Source organism: Lynx canadensis, chromosome C1, assembly GCF_007474595.2.
Source record: "Lynx canadensis isolate LIC74 chromosome C1, mLynCan4.pri.v2, whole genome shotgun sequence".
In the NCBI taxonomy this organism is placed as follows: Eukaryota; Metazoa; Chordata; class Mammalia; order Carnivora; family Felidae; genus Lynx; species Lynx canadensis.
In genome coordinates this window covers 32,882,344-32,904,582 of record NC_044310.1, presented here as the reverse complement: position 1 = coordinate 32,904,582, position 22,239 = coordinate 32,882,344, and the positions used below count along the sequence as shown (strand labels likewise).

The 22,239-nt window shown below is 39.0% G+C and overlaps 1 protein-coding gene across 1 annotated transcript in view; it reads right to left on the bottom strand.

The window, feature by feature from the left end:
* The window catches only part of LOC115521692 (coiled-coil domain-containing protein 30), a 74,678-nt gene extending 53,952 nt beyond the window's left edge, over positions 1-20,726 (bottom strand). The window contains exons 1-4 of the mRNA XM_032594270.1: positions 20,604-20,726; positions 19,113-19,250; positions 16,985-17,154; positions 4,717-4,960 (exon numbers count right to left, since the gene is read on the bottom strand). Of these exons, the coding sequence (XP_032450161.1) occupies positions 4,717-4,960; positions 16,985-17,154; positions 19,113-19,250; positions 20,604-20,720 (669 nt within the window). The 5' untranslated portion in view covers positions 20,721-20,726. The remainder of the gene's footprint in view (positions 1-4,716; positions 4,961-16,984; positions 17,155-19,112; positions 19,251-20,603) is intronic.
* Between the last annotated feature and the right edge of the window lie 1,513 nt (positions 20,727-22,239).

The following is a 22,239-nucleotide window of genomic DNA, read 5'->3' as shown; positions in this document are numbered from 1 at the left end:
GACCTGATTATTCATAGGTAAATATTTTTGGAGTTGGCTTACCTATAGCAAATTACTCTTTTTATACTTGTGTTTAGTTGGTACATGTTCGTATGATTTCACTCTTGTTATTTTAGAATGAACATATCAAAGAAATTATTTAGGCAAAGCAGTTAAGCATAGACAACTAACTTTCTTATTTTTCACATCAATGAAGGGAAACAGAAGCATGGACCATTTTAGGGTAAAATATTTCAATGGAAAGTTCAAAGAGTCAATATGTGAAGAAGGAAAGTGTGAATGTGTATGTAGTATGTGTGCATGTGTGTGGTGTCTGTTGGCAAAAAGAAAGAACATTTAGCAGGAGATCTTAAATTTTCAGCCTTCCTCATCACTTTCCCTGTTACTACCAGATGATTCTTCTTCAGTTACTATTCGACAACCATACACCCTCCTGTCAGGCCTCCAGTGCAATAAAACCGCCTTGACCAAAGGAGGAGTCATTTGGATTCTCTAAAAGGTAGGCTCACATCGGTGTGCTGTGTAGATAAAGAATTCAACTGTATCCAGTTAACAGATAAGATATATTTAGAGTTTCCTGAGTCCTGGTCCAGTGTACTTCCTGTCCATGACTTCCCAGAAAGCCCATGTCATTAGTCTCTCTTGCTTACAACAGAACTGCAACACAGAATTGCCCAAGTCCTATAAGCCCTTCAATTCTCATCTTGGTATATTCAAAAAGGCAGTCTAAATCCAATTTGCTTGTCCCAGAGTTGCAAGTGTCTAAGATACCTAGAAAAAAATTCTTTAATGGAATTATAATGTAGTTATTAAGAACCCTATCTTTGGAACTAGATGCATCTGGGTTTCAGTCCTGAATCTGTCTTGGAGGAGTTCCTTAGTCCTTCTGCTTTTCATCTTCCTCATCTTAAAATGGGGATAATAATGATAACTGCTGGATGGAGTGAAGGGTAAGTAAGATAATGCATGCAAGAACTCGGCATGACGTAGTACACAAGAAGCACTCAGTGACACCGCCCATCACCCACTACCCATTACTGTGGATGCTGCCCAATTTTATTTTAACTGCCTTCTGCTCCACCTGAAACAAGAGTTCTCCTGAAACCTGGAAAGCCTTGATCACCAGTCCAGCTTCTTATTTAACTATCAGACAACAGCAGCTTTTAATAATCAATTAGTAATCCACGGCCCATATGACCGCTTAACATGCCCAAGATACACAAGAGAAGCACCCCCTTTACACCCAGGTACAGAAGTTTTTAGCCTGTTTTGAAGATGAGAAAAGCCAGAACAATAATTTTTCTTGCCTACATTTTCTAGTCAAGTCACTTTGCCAGAGTAGAAATGCAAATTATTTTTCATGAAAGGCAACCATTAAAGAAGCTACCAGTCAAGTGACCAACATACAGGGTCCTTATTTTTTCCCCACGTGTAAATTGCTTCCTGGTAGAAAGTTATTACAGAGGCGGTTAGACTCAGCCAGGCTACTAGGAACCATGTAGGAGTGCAAAGGAAAGTACACAAGCATCCTTTCTTGATCAATCAACAGATTTATTAAGGCAATTATCCTCTCTGAGTCTCAGCTGACTCATCTGCAAATTAAAGGCATAAGACCAGATGATGCGTAATGTCTCTTCTTAAGGAATTCATGATTCCTTAAGAATTAAAATAAATAAAAATGGAACCAGTACTAATTATCTTAATTTTATAGGCTTAAAATCTAGCTTTTAATATTTTAAAATATTGTCTTCACAAAAGAAAAATTTAATATGAACCAAATCCATATAGTGGTCCCAATGACAAGATCATTCCTTTTGTGGAAACAATTAAAGCTTACGAACCTTAAATATTCTCATCCAGTGAATGTGGATGGAACGGGCTATCCAACCTGTGAATGTGTCACTCAACAAACAAAGTCCACTTGTTCTGACTCTCTACTCAGCAAACATCCTTCAGATTTTGATTTTTCTTCACTCTCTACAGGTAAATGTGCTGTTTATTTAAACAAGTTCAAGTGATAATTATGATTAATCGTTACAGAATAATAACTAACAGCCATTCTGATTTTACCCAATAGTCTCAAAAGTTTGGTTTGAGTTTATCCCCAAGATACAGATCCATTCTAGGGGGACTAATACATCAAGCCTACAAGCCTACATCAAACCCTGAATGAATTCACCCAGATAATCTATAACAGACACCCTGAGAGGCCTTTTGGGAGACAGTTTGTCAGCCTTCCTCAGGAAATTAGCTCTACATGAGAAGTGTATGCTTTCTTTGAACTTCTCAGCAGGGGGAAACAAATCAAATAGCAGCTAAAAGGTCAAGCTCTAGAGTAGACAGACCCAGGTTCCATCACAATGTGTTATTCTGGGAAAATTATTTAACCTCTCTAAAGGCTCAGTTTCCTCATCTATAAAGTGGCAACAATAATATCCTGTCTTGTTGTGTTGCTTAATATACACAAGGTATTTAGTATAGTGCCTGGAACATAGTAAATATTCAATAATGCTATGTAAAACCATGAAACTAGATTTTAAACCTATAACATTCAGATAATTAATGGTGATTCCAGTTGGTTTCATGAATGTTGGGAAAGTAGTAATCTAGAATTCAGCTATTACAATCGTACCTGGAACACTGTTGAACAGCAGTTAAGCCACCAAAGGCAACTGACAGCCACAAATGATGTCACAAATACATATGAACAATAGAGCTCATGTACTTACTCATAAAAGAGGCTCTCACCATTCTTTTTCTATGTATTTACTATCAATAAGCATTCTTTAAAGTCTGATACCTAGTCTCAAGCTACAGTTGCTTAAAAAATTTTTTTAAACATTTATTCATTTTTTGAGAGACAGACGTACAAGCAGGGAAAGGAGAGAGAGTGAGGGAGACACAGAATCCAAAGCAGGCTCCAGGCTCTGAGCTGTCAGCACGGAGCCTGACGCAGGGCTTGAACTCATGAACAGTGAGTTCATGACCTAAGCCGAAGTTGGACACTCAACCGACTGAGCCATCCAGGCACCCCTAGCTATCGTTGCTTAAATGTGTACGTTATGAGATTAAGAAGATGCAGCACACATGAACAATCCGCTAGGCACTAGACACTGTAATCCGACAACAGGGTGAAGACCACAACCCTCACATACACAAGAACTAAAAAGTACAACAATTTATAGCCACCAGTAGATCCAAGCACCCTCTACACAGAAAAAGGTTCTGAAATTATCACTGCACAGCACACTGCAGAAACACTAAAGTCTGTCCAAAATCCTTGCCTCCTTAAAGAAGTAAATGAAATAGTGTGTGTTATACTGTTTTGGGAAATGTAAAGTTCAAAACACGAATACGTTATTTTTTCCCATGAAGCCCACATCTATTTTGTTTCCTGCTGTATGGGCCCTAACACGGGGCCTGACCCATCATAGATGCTCAATTAACAACAGCTGGATAAACGAGTAAGAGCAACTTACTCTTCTTTCAATAATTCAAAGTCATTATTGTGGAATAAAATTACTGAACTCTGCAAGAATTCAGTGAAACCCTAAGAAGCTGTGTGGCATAAAGGGGCTATCTGTCCTTTCACAAAGTGGCTATTTGCCCAGATTTCCCATATAATTCATACATATTTAATAGTTGTCACATCCCCCCTAGTATTGAGAAATGATTCTTCAAATAATGAGAAAGTATAAATTAAATAAAATTAATAAATTAACTAGGATGTTACTTCTCATACTCTTCAACTCATTACTCTGTTAAGTGCATTGATCATTTTAAGCTCATAAACAAAAGATTTTATAATCTTTGTGACCACAGTGCTCAGCCTCTTTCCAAGTTGCCTACACTGGCTTACTTCCCAATAAACAGACTGCCTGGGGGCTTGAAAATGAACTTCTTTTTGAACCTTTGATGTCCTAGATCCCTCTGGTCTTCTGAACAAACCCAGAGACTCCCTTCTTTTTCAAATGTATCTGAATCTCCTTTCAGGTATCTATTTTCTTTCTCTACTGTGACTTGCCTAGTTTTCAGACTGTATATCTGAATCTCTTTTCAAAAGTTTTTTTTTACTTCCTTTACTATTACTCTGCCTCTCCCCCCCCCCCCAAATATACACTTGAATCCATTTTTAAATGCCTATTGTCAGTCTTTTGAAGTTAGTTTACTTATGTGTACAAAGGCTTCCCTCTGTGGATCTCAGAATAATTCCTAGAAAGGTATGTGTAGGGATATCTTAATTTGTATAAGAGAGAACCTGCAAAATTGAGCTGTAAGAGCTGAAGTGTGGTTGGTCATCACTCTCTTGATCTCTCCAGCAGGTAGATCTCTAGTAAGTAGCAAAAGCCAAACTTAATTCCAAGTCTGTGATCTCTTCCCCACCCAAACAAAGTATTTTGTACATCTAAGCTAGGTGCAATGAACAGAAAATGCGGCACAAATCCTGCCCTTCCCTGTCTTACCTCCCCAGGGCAGACATTGACAACCAATCAGCATTCTTTTCTGCGGAGCCTAACAGAGCCTAAGAGCCCTTTATAACAAAGTGCCTCAATGACCGGGCTTAGTTCAGATTTTGGTTGCTATTTGATTACCATTCAGGCCATGGTTATGAGCGTGCTTAACAAAACACACTGATGTTGATGTAAAAATTATGCCTATATCCGCAGCTGACCGGAGAAAATGGACCCAGTCAGAGCATGTGTTTACAGCACCTACCTGGGTACCACTGTCATCTGAACTATCCCCAGAACTCTGAGATGGAAGGAAGCTCCGATTTATACAATTCAGCTCTTTTCTAAGCCTCACAGTTTCCTCAGGCTTCAAGGTCAACTGTTGTTCTCCGCCTTTCATATCTTGGTTCTGTTGTGAGTCCTCCTCCTCCTGCCTCTCTTTTGGCAAAGTGCCCTCCTCTACTGACTCCTCAGGAATTTCCTTCTGCTTACTTTCTCCTAGTTCAGGACTTGGTGCAAATATAACAAAAAAAAAAACTGTCAAAATGTTCATTACAGTAGCAGAATATGGAGGAAAAAAAAAAACCCTAACAGTGCTACAAGCCAATTTTCCAACTTGAATTCTTTTTTTTTTGTTAATTTTTAATGTTTGTTTTTGAAAGAGAGAGAGAGAAAGGGAGGGAGGGAGGGAGGGAGAGAGAGAGAGAGAGCGAGAGAGAGAGAGAGAGAGAGAGAGAGAGAGAGAGAGAGAGAGAATGATCAGGGGAAGGGCAGAGAGAGAAGGAGAAACAGAATCTGAAAAAGGCTCCAGGCTTTGAGCTGTCAGCACGGAGACCCATGTGGGGCTCAAACCCACAAACTGTGAGATCATGACCCGAGCCTAAGTTGGATGCTTAACCAGTTGAGCCACCCAGGCACCCCTCCAACTTGAATTCTATAGCAGAACAGTTATATTACTCTCATAAATAAACTTTAAATACAGATGAGTCCTTTTTTTTTTTTTTTTTTACTCACATTCAGGGAGATGACCCATCAAAGACTTTTGTCTATACCAAAACAACCAGTTAAATGAATTTTTCACTTTTCAACTTTAAATATGACATTGGGCAGACACAGCTTATAAAGATTTTTAAAAATTTTTATAATTTGTTTTTAAAAAAATGTTTATTTTATTTATTTTTGAGAGAGAGAGAGTGAAAACAGGGGAGGGGCAGAGAGAGAGGAAGACAGAGAATCTGAAGCAGGCTTTGTGCTGACAGCAGAGAGCCCCACGTGGGGCTCAAACTCACAAACCGTGAGATATGACCTGAGCCGAAGTTGGTTGCTTAACCAACTGAGCCATCCAGGCACCCCTAAAGATTTTTTTTTAAATTACTCACTAAGCACCAGGCATTTTGGCAGGCACTAGGACATATCCCTGCCTTAAAGGGCTTACAATTTAGTGAGTAAAAAAAGATAAGTAAATAAGGGAGTAGATTAAACTAGTAGTAAGCCATCTGAGTCCTGATGGATGAGTAGGCACAAACTAGGAAAACATAAAGGGACAGGTGTGTGCATACTCGTGTGTATGTAGGTGTGTTGGGAGAAGGTGTTGGTATAGATGAGAACAGAGAGGAAAAAAAGGGTGTTCGAGGATGTCTTAAAAAATAAAATGGGTAAAGGCCCAGAGACAAAAGAGAGAACGTCCTTTAGGAAGATCATTTGGATGTCACGTGGCAGGGAAACCAGAGGTTACTGTAGTGATCCATGTGATAAACCACAGGGACTAGAACAGGGTGGTGGGGATGGAAACAAGTGGTGGATTCTAGAGATATTTAGAACACAATATTGATAAAAATTTGTTATGAACTGGCTGTGGCAGGGGAGAGAGAAAAAGGAATAAAGGATGACACCTGGATTTCTGCCTGGAGCAGAGAGGCCAGTGGATGGTAGACCAAGAAGGGGGAATGGGGATTTAAATTGGAAAGATGGGGGCGCCTGGGTGGCTCAGTCGGTTAAGTGTCCATCTTTGGCTCAGGTCACGATCTCACAGCTCATGAGTTTGAGCCCCGTTTTGGGCTCTGTGCTGACAGCTCAGAGCCTGGAGCCTGCTTTGGATTCTGTGTCCCCCTCTCTCTCTTCTCCTCCCCTGATCCCTCTCTGTCTCTGTCTCTCAAAAATAAATAAGCATTAAAAAAAAATTGGAAAAATGCCTCTGGTGAAGATACAGATACAGAAGAATGTGAGAAGCCTTGGGATGGGATAACATGAGCCAAGGAGAAGGCAGGAAGTGAGAGGAGGAGGACCATTCTAGATAGGAACCTAAAGACTGGTAAGGAACAAGCAGGGGAATGAGAGTCTGGAGAGGAAGCTGAGAAGCCAGGGAGGGAGGAGGGAAACCAAGAGACTGTGAGACACAGAAGCCGAGGGGAGGGAATGCACCTTCAGTGGTTAGATAGAGTGGATGAAAAGTAGTATGAACACAAGCATGCCGATTTTATTTTTGCTCCTTCATTTTAAATTTGTTTCAGCTATCTTGGAGCCTAGCATAGCATGCTTCACAAATCATAGTTGGTGCTCAAATTCTTCAAGAAGGCAATTTGGCAGTACAGATCAAGAGCCATAAAAATGTTCAGACCCTTTGACTGAATAATTGAATACCAATGAATTTACTGCAGTAGAATAATTCATGAGAAGAAAAGAGCTGAATGTATAATAACGCTCATAAGCATGCTATTTAAAACAGTGATTAAATGGAGACACAGAAATGGCTGAGAGAATTAAAGATAAATCAACTTGAAAGTGGTATAAAGACTATTCGTCAACATGAAAAATACGTTAATTAAAGTAAAATGGTAGGACAATAAACTATATATGTGTATGTATATGTGTATAAACATATATGATACCATGGGAAATGTACATACAGAAGAAACTGGAAAGGAACAGGGGAAAAATTATGTCAGGGAGTCTTTATTTTTCCCTTTTAAAATTCTTTTAGTATTGTATTAAAAAAAATTAAATATTTTATTTTGAACTCAGCAGTTTTTTAAAGATAATATATTCAAACGAGGGGTGCCTGGGTGGCTCAGTCAGTTAAATGTCTGACTCTTGGTTTCAGTTCAGGTCCTGATCTCATGAGTTTCAGGCTCACATAGGGCTCTGCACTGACAGTGTGGAGCCTGCTTGGGATTCTCTCTCTCCCTCTCTCTCTGCCCCTCCCCTGTCCACTCTCTCTGTCTCTCTTGAAATAAACTTAAAAAAAAAAAAAGATATATTCAAACTATACAAAACAACATGAAATAAAGACTAAAATCCTTTAAAAATAATTTCTGATAAAATAACAATGATGTTTTCCATCCTCCATAAACTCTTTTCCTTTTCCTACTTCCAGTGGAAGCCAAATACACTTGAAGACTGGGAAAATGCAAACATACACCTCGTAATTAAAAAAATTTTTAATGTTTTTCTTTATTTTTGAGACAGAGAGAGACAGAGCATGAGCAGGGGAGGGGCAGAGAGAGAGGGAGACACAGAATCCAAAGCAGGCTCCAGGTTCTGAGCTGTCAGCACAGAGCCTGATGCAGGGTTTGAACTCATGGACTGTGAGATCATGGCCTGAGCTGAAGTTGGACGCTTAACTGACTGAGCCACCCAGGCTCCCTGTACCTCATAATTTTTAAAATGGAAAAAGTAACTCTGTTTCCAGGAAAACAGTAAACATAGTTTTCCCTATTTCTCCCACCAAGTACAACTAAAAACATGGGGATTATATGTAAGACAGACATAAGAAGCCTCTGACAGGTAGAGAGAAGGCAGACTAGGTAGGGTACTCAGGACCTGAGGAATGACATGACTGCAAGCTTCCTGCATTTTCTTTTTACCTCAAATATCTTAGACTTGCAGGTGGAGAAGCCGGCAACCCAGACAGCACCAACAAACACAGAGGACCAGGAAATGGACAGCAAAACAAGTAAGAAAACTTGTGGACAATATCTGCTTTACTCCAAACGCCACAGAAAAAAATTGTGGCCCCACCCTCACCCATGTCAGCAAAGGTCAGGTTGGGAGTCTATACTCCCACCTTCACCAGGCTATCATGAGGCATCCCAACTCCCTGTTGGGGTGGTGTCACAGGTCAACAGGGAGCAGAGACTTTCATCCCTGCCAAGCAGTAAAAGACACGGGGAGACTTTCACCCCGACCTGGCAGTGAGGAGGCACCTTTCTCCCTTTCCACTGGGGTGGTGTCAGAGAAGGCCTAGTGGAGAGTAAGGACTTTCACCCCTGTCCAGCATAACAAGATCATCCCTACCCACTTCCCTGTGGGGTCTTGGAGACCCAGTGGTAGCAGTAACAAGGCATTCCCCCCACTCACAGCCAGAGCAGTCTAAGCAGAGGCCTGGTGGGGAGTAAGAAATCCCATCCTCACCAACTGTAATGAGCACCCTCCCCTTTCCTTGGGTGTCCATGGAGGTTGACGGGAAACATGGACTTTTACCCTGCCTGGGGTGGTTATGAGACAGCATTCTCCTACTCCCCCTGCTAGAGGGGTATCGGAAGAAGCCAGCTAAACTGAAGGTTTAATTAAGACCTAGAGTCTTATAATACCCAAAATATTCAGATTTTAATCTAAAATTACTCCTTATTCCAAAATGCAGGGAAATGAGAAAAGGCAAAAATAGATGAAAAAACCAACTTGTCAGAATTATCTGACAAAGATTTTCAATCAGCTCTTATAAAAATGCTTTGATAAACTTATGAATATACTTGAAATGCATGAAAAAATGCAAAGTCTCAGAAAAGAACTACAAAGTCTTGGCACAGAAAGAGAAGATATAAGGAAGAATCAAATGGAAATTTTGGAAATGAAGAATACAATAATCAAAATAAAAACTCAAATGCAAAATGGACCTAAATGCAAAATTACAAATAAAATGAAAGGGTCTTCAAGATTTAAAGTTAAGCAGCATTCTGAGACTTAACATCAAAAATATGATCCATCAAAGGAAAAATGGATATGTCATCGAAATGAAAAACTTTCACGTTGAGAAAATCCTGGTAAGAGGGTGAAAGATGAGCTACAGACTGGGAAGAAATATTTGCAAATCACATGTCTGACAAAGGACTAGTGTCTAGAATTCATAAAGAACTCTCTAAACTGAACAGTGACAAAAACAAACCCACTTAGAAAATAGGCAAAAGTATGAAAGGAGACTTCAATGAAGAGGAAAGACAGGTGCAAATAAGCACATGAAAAGATATTCAATATTATTAGCCTTCAGGAAAATGCAAATTAAAGCTATAATGAGATATTACTATACACATATTGGAATGGCTAAAATTTACAAGTGACAACACCAAATGCTAGTGAAGATGCAGAAAAATGGATCACTCCTATATTGCTAGTGGGAATGTACAATGGTATAGCCACTGGAGGAAAAACAGTTTAGCAGTGTCTTAAAAAACAACAAAAAAAACCTAATGTGCAATGACCATGTGGCCCGAAATTGCACTCCTGGGGATTTATCCCAGAGAAATGAACGATTATGTTCATATAAAAGCTTGAATATTTATAGAGCTTTATTTAAAATAGCCCAAACTGGAAATAACTTGGATGTCTTCCAATGGATGAGTGGTTAAAGTGGAACAGCCATACTATGGAATACTACATAACAGTCAAAAGGATCCAATTATTGTATCAATAATCCAGATGAATCTCCAGAGAATTATGTTGAGTGAAAAAAGCCAATCCCAAAAGGTTACATATTTTAGGGTTTTATTTATATAACATTCTTGAAATGAAAAACTAACAGAGATGGAGAATAGACTAGTTAGAATTACAATAGAATAGGGTCTAGAGTTAAGGAGTGGGTGAGGTGGGAGGGAAGAGAGGGGTGGTTATAAAAGAGCAACATGAGGGATCCCTGTGGTGATGTAAGTGTCCTGTATCTTGACCGTATCAATGTCAATATCCAGGTTATGCTATTACAATACAATTTTACAAGATGTCACCAATGGGGGAAACAGATAAAGGGTACATGGGATCTCTCTATTATTTCATACAACCGTATGCATGTGAATCTACAAGTACCTAAAAATAAAAAGATTTCCTTAAAAAAATAGAGGGGTGCCTGGGTGACTCAGTTGGTTGAGCGTGCGACTCTTGATTTCAGCTCAGGTCATGATCCCAGGGTCGTGGGATCAAGTGCCACATAGGATTCTCCACTGAGCATAGGGCCTGATTAAGATTCTCTCTCTCTCTCCCTCTGCCTATCTCCCTTGCTCACGTGCATTTTCTTTCTGGGTAGCAATAGAACTCTGTTTCCAGAGAGGAAGCAAAAGAAAAGATGAGCTCATTCATTCATCAAATATTTATTGAATATCAATTATATGCCAAGCACTGTTGTATGTGCTAAAAAGTTAACGGTGACCAAGACAGCCGGGACCATGCCCTCATAGAGCACACACCAAGAGGAAGAATATGAGGACAAACAACAAACAAGTAAACAAGATCATCAGATTATGATACATCACAAATAAGGTAACATGGGAGAGCAGGAGTTAGGATTTTTCCTAACATGGTGTTTAGTGATTACCTGCGAATGTGCAGAGAAGTCAGCCGCATGAAAAACTGGGGGAGAAGCATTCTGGGCAGGAAGAGCTTGTCAGTGCAAAATTCCTGAAGTGGGAAAGTGCTTTAAGGGCTAGAGGCTCTGAAAGGCTGCATGATAAACAAGGCAGAAAATGGTATGATGATAAAATTGGAGAGGTAGGCAGAGGCCAAGTCACAGAAGACCTTACTGGTTATGGTAAGGGTTTAGATTTTATTTCAAGCATAATGGGAAGCCATTGAGAAGTTTTTAAGAGAGGGAGTAATATTATTCAAGTTGCATTATTAAAGGACCACCTTGGTTAATCTATGGAGAATGGATTAGGAAAGAGGTATTGAAGCAGGGAGGTCAGTTAAGAAGATATTGTGATCATTCCAGTGAATGATACCAGTGTCAGGGAGTGGGGTAGTAGCAGTGGAGATACAGATAGAAATAAATAGGTTAAATATTTTATGTTTTCATGGTAGAACTGACAGGATTTGTTGATGACTTAGATGTGGGGAGGAAGCAAGTGACTCCTTAGGCTTTGGTTTGATCAACTGTGTGAAGGGAGGGACTATTCACTAAATAGATTGGACCGGGGAAGGAATAGTTTAGAGGAAGAGGAAAATTGCATCAGTAGTTTGTGCAATGGATATAAATTCACTGTAAAGTTGAATCGGAAATGAAAATCAACTTGAACATTTATCATATAATTCTTTTTAAAAAAATACTTATTTATTTTGAGAGAGACAGAGAGGGAGCATGAGCTGGGGAAGGGCAGAGAGGGAGAGAGAGAGAATCCCAAGCAGGCTCCTCACTGTCAGCACAGAGCCCGTTGTGGGGCTCAACCCCATGAACTATGGATCATGACCTGAGGTGAAATCAAGAGTCAGATGCTTAACCAACTGAGCCACACTAGTGCCCTGATTTATCATATAATTCTTGATAAAGGTAGTAAGATGTAATGAGATGGTAAATGAGAATGTGTTAGAAAAAAATACAGCTCATTAAGGTCAAGGGAAGCTACCAGCTGCTCTGGCCCAAGCTTCCTAATAAAGCAAACCCAGGTTGAGATCAGCTGGGCTCTGCAAGCTTAGAGCTGCTCTTGGAAGTCCAACTTTGGGTTTAGCTGCAAGTACACAGTGGGAGTAGGAGGAAATCTCCATTCATTCCAATATTTTATTTATTTATTTTTTATTAAAAAAATTTTTTTTTCAACATTTATTCATTTCTGAAAGGCAGAGAGAGACAGAGCGCGAATGGGGGAGGGGAAGAGAGAGAGGGAGACACAGAAACAGAAGCAGGCTCCAGGCTCCAAGCTATCAGCACAGAGCCCGACGCGGGGCTCGAACTCACGGACCGCGAGATCATGACCTGAGCTGAAGTCGGCCATTCAACCGACTGAGCCACCCAGGCGCCCCATTCCAATATTTTAAAAGTACCTACTGTGTGTCAGGCATTGTTCTACACACTGGACACAGTCCAGAACGAGACAGATGGGACTTCATTCTTCTCCCCTTTCCCCCCTCCATGTTATGCATATACAGAGACAGAGTCCTGAGTAATTTTTTAACACCATAATGCTCACTTTCATAGCAATTACCTAGACCCCAAGTGTCCCAGCACCTTCTTGCCCTTGGGATATTTGTGACTATGTCCTATACAAAGTAGATAAAGTGGTAACCTCTGACTCAGAGTTAGGGGATGTGGACCTCTTGCAGTCCTGCTGATAACTTGCTAAGTATGTGATTGTGACCAAAATAGTCATTTTAGTTCTCTTGGTCTCAGAGACCTCTTCTGTGAAAGGAGAAGACTTAGCTGAATAGCAGTGGTTTTCAAACATTTTAGCTGTGGCTTCTTTCTTGAAGTAAAATCTTACACAGAATTCCACTCATCAGTCTTTCCTCATCTCCCATGGCAGTTTCTGAGACCCTTACAGAGCTCCTAAAGTTTTAGAAGGTTGACCTCTGTAAACCACTAGAAGATCTGCAGGTCCCTCCTGTTCTAAGATCTGTTGTTCTAAAAGAAAGGCACTATAAACAACAGAAAAACAAGAGAGAGTCCATTATCTTAAAGGAGCTAAAATCTAGTAGAAGAGATGTGCTACAATAATCAATCGATTTGGCTTATGGAGCAGCTTCTATGTGCATTGGACCATGCTAGGTGTGCTGTAAATACTTTCTACTTCTCTTCAAATGGAAGGTTTTGGCTCATGGCTTTCTGGTGTCTTCTTCACCCCAAGTCCTGCAATCATCCTGGAAGATTCCAAGGTCCATACAGATCACCCACCAATGCCTTGGCATCTCACTTCCTCAGTCTCCTTATCTCCAGTTATCTTCTCATCTCTCCCTCTTTGCCAGCTACTTGCATAACCACACTATGAGTTGTATCATCAGCAAATGCTTCACTTCCAAAATAACTAAAATTAGATATCCAGATTTCAGCTTTTTCTTTTTACATAATTTTTACATAAGTACCTTCAATTACTTTTCCCTTTTTCTATCAGCTCCCTTTACCTGCTTCTTTATCCAACGTAGAGCCTACTGTTCATTATTTTAATCACTGCCTAAATAAAATGTTCAACTTTCGTCCCCCATTGTCCTTCCACTGCATTTGTGTGGCAAAACCTTGGTCCTGGACGAATCCAACTGTCTTCTCATGCCTATACTAAATGTTGCCCCACAGATCACATATTCTCAAAGACAGATGCCATACAAAGTCACAGTCTCTAGCTTTACTGGGTCCTCAACACTACCTGCCCTCCCTAGTCAGCTTCCCTTTCCACTCACCATAGTGATTATTTCAAACTTTTTTCACTATGTTATAAACTCTGATATTTCTATTCCTCTTTCAGCACATGACTTTCTTTCCTACTTCACAGAAGACACAAATCGTCACACAATCCTTTGGTTTCAAGTTAAAAACTCACTTGGATCTCTGTCCATTCTCCCTTTCTTCCTCCTGTTACAGCGGACCAGGTGGCTAACTTCCTAAGGCTAGCCCCTCTCTGGTATGCAGAATCCTAAACCTGTCCATTTGGGGACTCTTTCTGATCAGCATTTAAACATACACAAATTTTCTCTCACTTCAGTTCCATATTCCCTTCTCCCTTTCACAACCAAACTTTTTGGAAAGCAGCTACACTCACCAGTTGTACTTCCTCAAATTCCACTCACTCCTCAGTTCACTCCCATTCACCATCCCATGAGATGGGATCTAGGAAGCCATTTGTTTTTTGCCCTTCCTTGGAGCTACTTTTACTAAAGTCTTCAACCACATTCTTAATCTGATTCAGTAATCACTCTTTATTCTTTATTTTCTTGGCAGTACCTGGCACTATTTGCTATTCCTTTCTTCTTGAAACACTCTTTAATCTGGCTTCTGTAACACATACTCTCCTGACTTTCCTTCTACCTCTCTGGCTGTTTTGTCTCAGTTACTTCTGAGGGTAATTCTTTTTGTCTTTTATAAAGAGGCTTTTCTTTGGTTTCTGCCTTCAGGTACTTTCATCAGACAACAACCAGGGCCATCTCATCCATCATATGACTTCTGCTTATGTCCACTTATAGATGATTCTCAAATTTATCTCCAGCCCAGTCTTCATTTGCTCTTGGCATGGCTGCTCCAGAGACACTTCAAAGTCAGTGTTTCAAAAGCTGAACTCCTTCCCCTCCTCCCTCTAAACTGTGTTCCCAAACTCAGAGGATGACACCATCAAACCAGAACCTTGAAAGTCTTCTTTAAACTCTGCCCACACTCTTGACTTCCATGCCTTCTTCCTCATTTCCTATACTCATTAATCCTGAAGTCCTGTTGAGTCTACCTCTTCTCAATTCCCTTTACTTTTCTCTTCCTCACAAATACCACCATCTCTCAGCTAGATTATAGCAACAGTCTCCTAACTGGTCTCACTGCCTTTGTTCCTGTACAATAATCTATTTCCCACACAATTGGCAGAGTGATTTTTCTAAAGCACAAATCTTCTTAGTCTCTTTTATGTTACTAAACCCTGTGGTAGTTTCCTGTTGTCCAAACTTCTTCATGCAGACACTCATGTTCCCTCATGATCAGGTCCCTGCCTACTTCTTCACTCTCACGGTCTCCTTCCCCAGTTCCTCTCTTCAAGCTCTATGCTGTAGCAGCACTGAGGTCATTGAGTTCCTCAAACAAATCATGCCTTCTCTTGTACATGTCATATCCCCCTTGAAAATTAATCCCCCATCTTTTTGCTTGGCTCTCGGTTACCCATACTTTAGGATTCGGTTTGTTATTTCCTTTAAGAATATTTTCTGGTTTATTAGCCCGGGCCAGGGCACCTCCTTTGTGCTTCCATAGTATCCAACACTATCTTCCCCCAGCAGGCTATTTGGACCATAAGGGTAGGAATTGTGTCTTATTTTGTATCCTCAGTGTCTTCCTATAGTACCTGGCACATGGTAGATAGGCAATTTTACTGTTGATTGTGATTGTGTAATGGATCTGAGATATGTGGAGGCTGTGAAGTGGGACAGAGGAGATAAGCAAGGAAACATTATGAGGAGAGAGGGAAGCATAGGGCAGATATGTAGACATCTCACAGTCTTGGTGCTGGGAAGTAATTTAGACCAAGTCATGGAAACCGGTGGCAGCAAGGAGCTCTTTATAGAGAAGTCCAGTATCTTTATCATGGCAAGGTTCCCCACCTCCAAATGAATTAAGGCCATAGCCTTGTTCTGTGGGGCAAGTATCCCTACCAATTACCCCAAGTCAGGTGGGTGGATTTTTGTCAGCTTTGATAATTAATGTCAACTTCTTCTCTGAAGAGTGTTCAAATTGGACGCTTCGTCTCCACTGCTGCCTACTCAATCTAGGCCACTGTCTCTTCATCTGTAGCTCATATCTGGATTAATTGGTCCATTTTTCTTCTTTAATTTATCTCTTATAGAGATTCTAGAATAATCTCCCTCAAAAACCCAGTAATATACTTTTCCAGTGCTCAAGAACTAGACTTCCTTTTTCCCCTACAGTAAACCTAAATGCTGTGATCTAGCTTCTTGGCTTTTTGTTCTTGTGACCACTATTACACCTATTCCCCACCACCTCTCCAATATGCTTTTCCCACTTGTGCAACTAGGTTTCATGGTTGTGAATCTTGGACTCAAAGCACACTCTAAAGTTAAAAGCAACTTTTAGGAGGGCATACAATTCAGAGGTCCAAAACTAGCAAAAAAACCCTCCTTGTATGTTAAAACATTTTGAAAGATATAAATGTGGCCATACCTAGACCATATTTTCCTAGTTCATTGATGATGTATCCTTTAGTATATAATATATAAGTCAAATTGCCATCTTTCATTCCCTTTTGATGATCTAGTTCTAGGCTTTTGCCTGGACAGAATTCGATTGCATCTATTATCGTGCCAAGGCAGAGTAATACATTTGCCCAAAGTCTAACAAGTTTCTGTGAAAAAATACTTTTGGTGAAAAAGTAGAAAGGCAAGAGTTAAAGGGCAAGATTAACAAGAGAGAAAAGAAGAATGAAAAAGAAAGAAAAGGGTTATCAAAATTATCAGATACAATGTTAAATAAAAACAGCAAAAATCTCTCAGCTTTTTTGATATTTAGAGTATAGTCCAATTATGTAAAAAAAAAAAATCCTACATATATATGTATGTTTATAGAGAGAAGAAAGAAAAATTAGGACATTAACATATCCCCCTGGTGACATTATGGGCTATTAACATCTCCTTTCACTTTTCCATGCTTTCCAAATTTTCTACAAGAAGCATAAAATTATTTTAAAAAGCAGGAAAAGATTTAAAAATTTAATAATATATTAAAAGACAAACTTCTTGGGGAATGCTTGCTTATAACTAATTTTTCCACTCACATCATTTGGCAACAAATATCAAATTCTTATGATGATTAAGCCAAATGTACCCCCAAATAATTAATGTGATATGGGATTTTCTCAATTTACCAGAGTTCCTTTTCCTCTTCCTTTGGGTTTTGAATCTCTACTTCCAAAATTGGTTCTTTAGACACATGATCTTTACAGATATTTTCACCTGTAATTAAATTAGTAGCTGCAGTTTTTCTCTCTACAGTAAAATGATTTAATTGTTCAAATTCTTGTGAAAGCTTCAAGACCTATAAAGTTAAAGTGAAAAGACAAATATTCTATTTTGCATACTGTTACAGATAATTATGAAAAAAAGTACATTTAGTCATTTAGTCCATTAAATGCTTAAATAATTATTGACAAGTAATATAAATTAACATCTAATTGAAGGATCTTCTTCTAGTTTAACTTAACACTTTGCAGTTGTTATATAATTAATCCATTTTTACCATAGGCATAAGGATGCATAAATCCATGGTTTTAAAGAAGGGTATTTTTGGAGAGAGGGAGAGAGAGAGAAAGATAAAGCAAATGTAGTACCAACCATGTTAACATTGGAGAGGTGAGGGTACATGGGCATTCTTTTTGCTATTTTTGCAACTTTTCTATAAGTTTGAAATTATTTCAAAATAAAAAGTTTTTTAAGTGAGAGAGAGCCAGATTAGCAGGATAGTGATATGGCTCTCTCATTTTTATATTATATTCTTATTGCCTACATTTATCTCCTGTGTTAAACTATCCAATGATATTTCATAAGACAAGATCCTTTAACTGCACAGTGTGAGGGTAACTCACTTTGCTGACAAGATCCCACAAACAAAGCTTAGTTATAGGCTATGCCCCATAATCTACCTTCCCAGACAGCAAACCCCATGTTCTGAACCTTTCCCTCCCTAAGTCACATACTATTTGATCCATATCCCAATCTCTCAGCAACTTGTACCCTGCTTTCAGGATAAAAACTTCACATAAATGAGGCCTGGACTTAGTCCTCCATTTCACATGTACCAAAACATAACCCAATATCTTTTAACTGTGTGTTCAAGCCTTCACTTCTTTCTGCCATTTTAATCAAGACCCAGAGAGTAACTGAGGAAGGGAATTTTCAACCCAGAGTTGTTAATTATAGGTGGGACTCCAGAAATTACTCTATAGGCAACCTCCAATGTTGACTAACCCTGGTCTGGCAGCCATTTTTACACTTGGGGAACAAAGTGGGGTCAGGACATTTAAATATTTTTCTAATTCTAAGTATAAGCCTAATTTTCAGTATAACTGAAAAAAAAATGCTTTGATTCAAAGATTTAAGGTTGAAGACACTTAAGTAAACTTGTTTGTTTTGAGTACTGGGGGTGGTGGTAAAATAGACCTAACATAAAGTTTACCATCTTAACCAGTTTAAGTGTGTGGTTCCGTGGTATTAAATATATTCACACGGTTGTGCAGCCACTGCCACCCATCCCCCGAACTCTTTTCATCTTGTAAAACAAACCCAATACCTATTATACAATTACACCCTTTTCTTGTCTCCCCCAGTCCCTGGGCAACCACCATTACACTTTCTGTCTTTATGATTTTGACTACTCTGAGTACCTCATATAATTGAAATCATACAGTGTTTGTGGTTTTGTGATTGGTTTATTTCAGTTAGCATAAAGTCTTCAAGATTCATCCATGTTGTAGCATATTGCAGAATCTCCTTCCTTTTTAAGGCGCAATGACTTTCCATTGTGTGTATATACCACAATTTGCTTATCTATTCATCCATCAAGAAACACTCGGGATACTTCTAAGCTTTAACTATTGTGAATAATGCTGCTGTGAAAATGGGTGACTCTGCTTTCAATTCTTTTGGGTATATCTCTCTAGATAGCGGAATTGCTGGATCATTTGGTGGTTGTATTTTTGAGCAAACCTTTTACATTATAATATGTGCTCCAAAATTTAAGCTTTTGGGAAACTGACTCAAAGTAAAAAAAAAAAAAAAAAAAAAAAATTCACAGATTAATTCTAAGAGTGAAAGACTGAAGTCTATTCTGAGTCATAGCTTGGCTTATAGCCTACACTATATGGGAATTTATTCTATAATAATAAAAGAAACTCCAATTTACATGTAATCTCTTATTGAAAATTAATTTCCTTTTATTGTATCCTCATAAGAGATAAAGGCAAACACTGAACATTTAAATAATTAATTCAGTCTCACCTTTGTTTCTAATTCAGAATTCTCTCTTTGTAGCAGGTCATATGTTATTAAATAATTGTCTCTGTATTCTGCTGCCCTTGGAAGACTTTGAATTTCATTATAAAGGCATATAAGTTCTGACCTTGATTTTTGCAACTCCTGATTAAGAAATAAAGACATTTAGTAAAATGAGATTTTCCCCATAAAAGGTATAATATTTCTAAAATGGAATCTTTGAAACAACTGTCACAATTTTTTTTTTTTTGCTTTTTTCCCCCCAACTTATTCTTCTAGCAGAACTACTTTTAAGAAAGTAGTTAAGGTAGTTAAGTAGTAAAGTTTACTTAAGTCAATTAATGAAACTGAGCATTCTTAGCTTCTATCACTCACAGGTGGAAGGACTGGGTTTCTAGAGTTCTTCCTACTTTTTGCAAGGCTTGTAGAGAGGGTACATTCTTCAGCAACTCCTGCACAAATTATATTTTCTTGCTTAAAGTGTATCTTTTTTCAAATGTACCTTTTACAGAATAACTGAGCCTTTAATCTTGTGACAACCTCATGCAGAAGGGCTACTGAAACAGGCTCAGAGAGTGTAAGTGGCCTGCCCAAGTTCACATAGCCAGGAAGTGGTAAAGCTGAGATTCAACCATCTGACCAACTTCAAACTCTGTGTTCTTCACAACAAATTATGCTGCCTTAGTTAATACTGTGTATTCAGTGACTTAATCAACTAGGGCTTCCTCTAATCCTCTGATTTCTTCCCCCTATATCTGTGAGAGAAAACCCTTTAGTTATATGTAGAGTCTTATCAAATTTCTACATTGATGACATGGAAGATGTAGTTTGGCTGGTGGATGACTGGGGCCTGAGAGTTAGTCTGTGGTGTCCTGTGAAGGAAACAGATGATATTAAATTTACTTTAGGAAAGGAGTTACATGGTATTTTCCCAAAGCCTTCAAATCAGAAGGAGAAGGGAATGTTGATGAGGAAAGTGTTGGGCAAAAAGGAGAGAGAACAGAGAGTGGCCACAGGAAGAAGGCAAGTGGTATCAGTTTCCTACCTCATTGTATTGGAAATTCCTGTAGGTCATCAGGATGGGATTTGGGGCATTGCACTGGCTGTCACCCACCCTGCAAACTGTTTAAATGTCACCATCCTCTAAATTGGTGATCTAGACTTCCATGGACTCACTTCCAGGTCTCTCTTTTAAATATAGGCTGGTTGTCTCCTGATAGACCTTTCCAAGATGGTAGGACAAGCAGTTAAAAGGAGAGACAAGTCCATGACTCTATGGCCACCCTAATAATCAAACCACCTACTACTTAAAGGTCTCTTTTTGGCTAGTGCTGGAGCTGGAACTCAGCATGAGGGAACAACAGTCACCCCATTATTACTAACAGAAACACATATTCTAGAGCTACTATTTATTTTAAAATCAAAATAAATGGTAACATGAAATCCCTAAATTAGGAATGCAAAAAGAGGAGAATAACATCCTGAGTGGCAGAATACCTCACTATCAACTTTCAAAGCCTTCTGTACAGTATTAAGATCAGATGTCGATTGCTTTCTCCTCTCTCTCTCTTCTGACAACTTACTTTCAAATATGTCAATTTTTTCTTGGCTCATTTTCAAAATCTGCAAAAAAGCATTTTACATAATTATTTCTACGTACAATAATGTTTCCTATAAATTCTAATAATACTAATTTACACCCTAACTAAATTATAAAGTCACCTAAAGGAGATATAAAGCTGGGAAAAACAGTTCATGGTACCATAGTTCGTAAGAGACATTTTTCTCTCTGAGTCTGTTTTCTCAACTGTAAAATGGAGCTAATACTTGTCCTACCTACACTATGGCCATCAGAGTAGGAATAAAGTGAGATTTTGAAAGTATTCTGTAAATGTTAAGCACCTACCAAATGCAAAGTATTGTTGAAATCTTTCTAAATTCGTTGGTAATAATAATTGCAATAATAATGAGATCAGCTAATAGTTAGTTCGTGCTTAGCATATGTCAGACATTATGGTACACGTTTTACTTGCACAATCTCATTTTATTTTCCCAGAACCCTACAAAATTGGAACTACTTTTTTTTTTCTTTTTACAGAGAACAGAGGTGAGGCTCAGATATATTTACTTAAGCTGAAGAAAGGAAAGGGTGGATCAACCAAAGAGTTTTACCTAATTAAATTTTGGACAAAAGTATGCTGGAGCTTTGCTTGTACTTCTGGATTCATAATTTACTGCCAGATATGTATTCATTTGACCTACAGGTTTTTCCAGAATTAATCCATTAGTTTAGTAACGTTGATTATTAATAACTTCCCTTTTTTGTGTTTAATATCAATAAAACAGGAAGAGATGGGTTGGAAAGAATGGAAAAGGAAACTGGAAAAATGGATGCTAAAACCTCAGTGTAACTTTTGCAAATCCTCCTGTCTAAGGGCATAGAAAAAAGACCTGGCTAAGAATGAGGTCGACTTCTTAGCAGCACCATACAAGGATACAGGAAAGGATATCACCCACCCTCTTCTGCCCTGGTGAATGTTTCTGCACATCCATACCTGACACGCTGAACATTCAGCACTCAAGGCAAAGCTCTTCTTGGCCCCACCCCTCCACCACCTGAGATGCCTCTGTGCAAAGTGTAGGGAAATGGTTCAACTCCCCTCATTTCCTTTGTGTTTTTTAGCATAAGAATGTCATGTATTTTAATGCCATAACTTATAAAAGATAGCTTTCAAAGGGATATATATTTGAAATCTCCCATAATTTATGCCATTCTAAAAATAATTATGCACTTAGGCAATTTATGTCCTTCACAGACTTCGTGGTGACCAAAGTTTCAAGCAGAAATACACAGGAAAAGGGCAGCAAACAACGTGAGAGATGAGCAGTGGGATGGCGAGAGCTCTGGGTAGCTGAAGGGAGCCTACCTCATCTGTCAGGCAACAGCAAACAGAGGGAAGCACTGACTGACGTGCTAAGGAACTGCCTAACTGGCACAGGGTAGCTACCAATGGCTCTGGAGAACGGTGTAACAGCTTGGAATTTTCCACTTTCAGTGTTCCACTACCTGAAAGGTGGGGATCATCTAATGCTCTGAACCAAACTGTGCTTCCTGGGCACAGTATGACAAGTG